At 34.6% G+C, this 1,577-nt stretch overlaps 1 protein-coding gene across 1 annotated transcript in view; it reads left to right on the top strand.

Annotated features, from left to right (window-relative positions):
* Positions 1–598: 598 nt before the first annotated feature.
* LOC107561929 (nucleoside diphosphate kinase 6) overlaps positions 599–1,577 on the top strand; it is a 6,056-nt gene continuing 5,077 nt past the window's right edge. The window contains exon 1 of the mRNA XM_016246465.1: positions 599–1,044. Coding sequence (XP_016101951.1) covers positions 967–1,044 — 78 coding nt within the window. The 5' untranslated portion in view covers positions 599–966. The remainder of the gene's footprint in view (positions 1,045–1,577) is intronic.

Here is a 1,577-nt window from a genome sequence, read left to right as displayed (position 1 = left end):
AGACAGACTCACATGTAAAAGTAAACATGCATTATACAGACTAGAATTATTTATATTTTCATTAAGCATCATCAACAAAAAATATTCTTTAAGATAATCTTTTAAACAATCTAAACAAGGTCTGTTTTACAGTTGTATTGTCACATGACTTTAGCTACTACAGATGGTCACAGGTCACTGTTTCTCTAAATGTCAGCTTAAGGTAGAAGAAACCTTATTAAATATCTTTGTTATTCTTAGAGGTTATTCTTATGCAATAGGCAAGGTGTCACATTGGACAATATCTGTAACTTTGAATTATTTTCTGTATTTCATTGAAAGTTTTCCACAGCATTGCTAGAAAATGGGTTGTTGTACACATTATATATTTGAAAACATAATAGCCTATGTTTTATCACTAAAACAAAGAAAAGCATGGGAGTGCGCAATGATAAATCCCCTGTTAAAATGTGTTTTAAACAAGCATAGATTACAAGCTTTTTATTCGAGGTACAGTATGTTTCGTTAAAAACGAATATCAGCTATTGTGTTGGCTATTTGTAGATTTATTGTCAACAAAGCAGTTGTATATCAGCAAGGGTTGGTCGAAATAGTAGGATTTTGATGAGAGCTGCGGGCTGTGTAACTTCCTATGTTTACTACCGGGCAAGATGGCGGCGCCCACGTAACGACAGCGCGGAGCACGCTGAGTTTAGAAAACAAGCCTTATTTTTCTTGAGAATTCAATCTGAAAACAAATTTAAACACCAACTGAACAAACGAAAGTTTTTTTTCGGTCGATCGCCTACATTGTATCGATGAATTTATCATGTTGCACAGCGCATTGGAATCTGAAAGAGCTGTGAAATGTTCACGAGCATTCATGTGTATTTAGAGCTGCTGGTTATCGTGTCGATAGAGACAAATCACTGGGAAACATAAGGCCATTGATGCTTTTAGTGGAACTATAAGCAGTACAGTAAAGGCATGCGGTGTGTGAAGGCATTGCAGCTCACCCTTGCGGTCATCAAACCAGATGCTGTGGCCCATCCGCTCATTCTGGAGGTGAGATGACATTACACTGCACCTGTCTGATTATATAAATAATTAAAGAAAAATTCAACGAACTTTGTGGAGTGTACATTACATACATCATGTGGATGTGCTATTTTTGAGTCCCCCCCTTAACAGAAGCAACTGAAATTCAGTAGGGGTCTGTGACTTGTTAAAAGGCCTATATCTTAGTAATAAGATTTTGATTATAATCTCCAATTACTACATGAAAGTGTATTTTCTCTAACAGTTGTTTTGTATTTGCTATTCTGTAGCAAATTATTCATTTACTTGCGTAGTTAAACCAATACTGAAAATGCTGTCATTTACTCAAAGGTAGTTCCAAACCTTTATGACTTTTTTCCCTGCAAAAAAAAAACATAAGATGATATTTTGAAGAATGTTGGTAACCGGACAGTTTTGATGAGCTTTGGCTGTCATTGTACAGACAAAAAACACTGACTTATATATATGTGTGTGTGTGTATGTATACATATGTATATATATGTGTGTGTATATATATATATATATATATATATATATAT

This window comes from Sinocyclocheilus grahami, unplaced genomic scaffold, assembly GCF_001515645.1.
Source record: "Sinocyclocheilus grahami isolate Dianchi unplaced genomic scaffold, SAMN03320097.WGS_v1.1 scaffold799.1, whole genome shotgun sequence".
In the NCBI taxonomy this organism is placed as follows: domain Eukaryota; kingdom Metazoa; phylum Chordata; class Actinopteri; order Cypriniformes; family Cyprinidae; genus Sinocyclocheilus; species Sinocyclocheilus grahami.
This window is presented reverse-complemented; position numbering and strand designations above follow the sequence as displayed.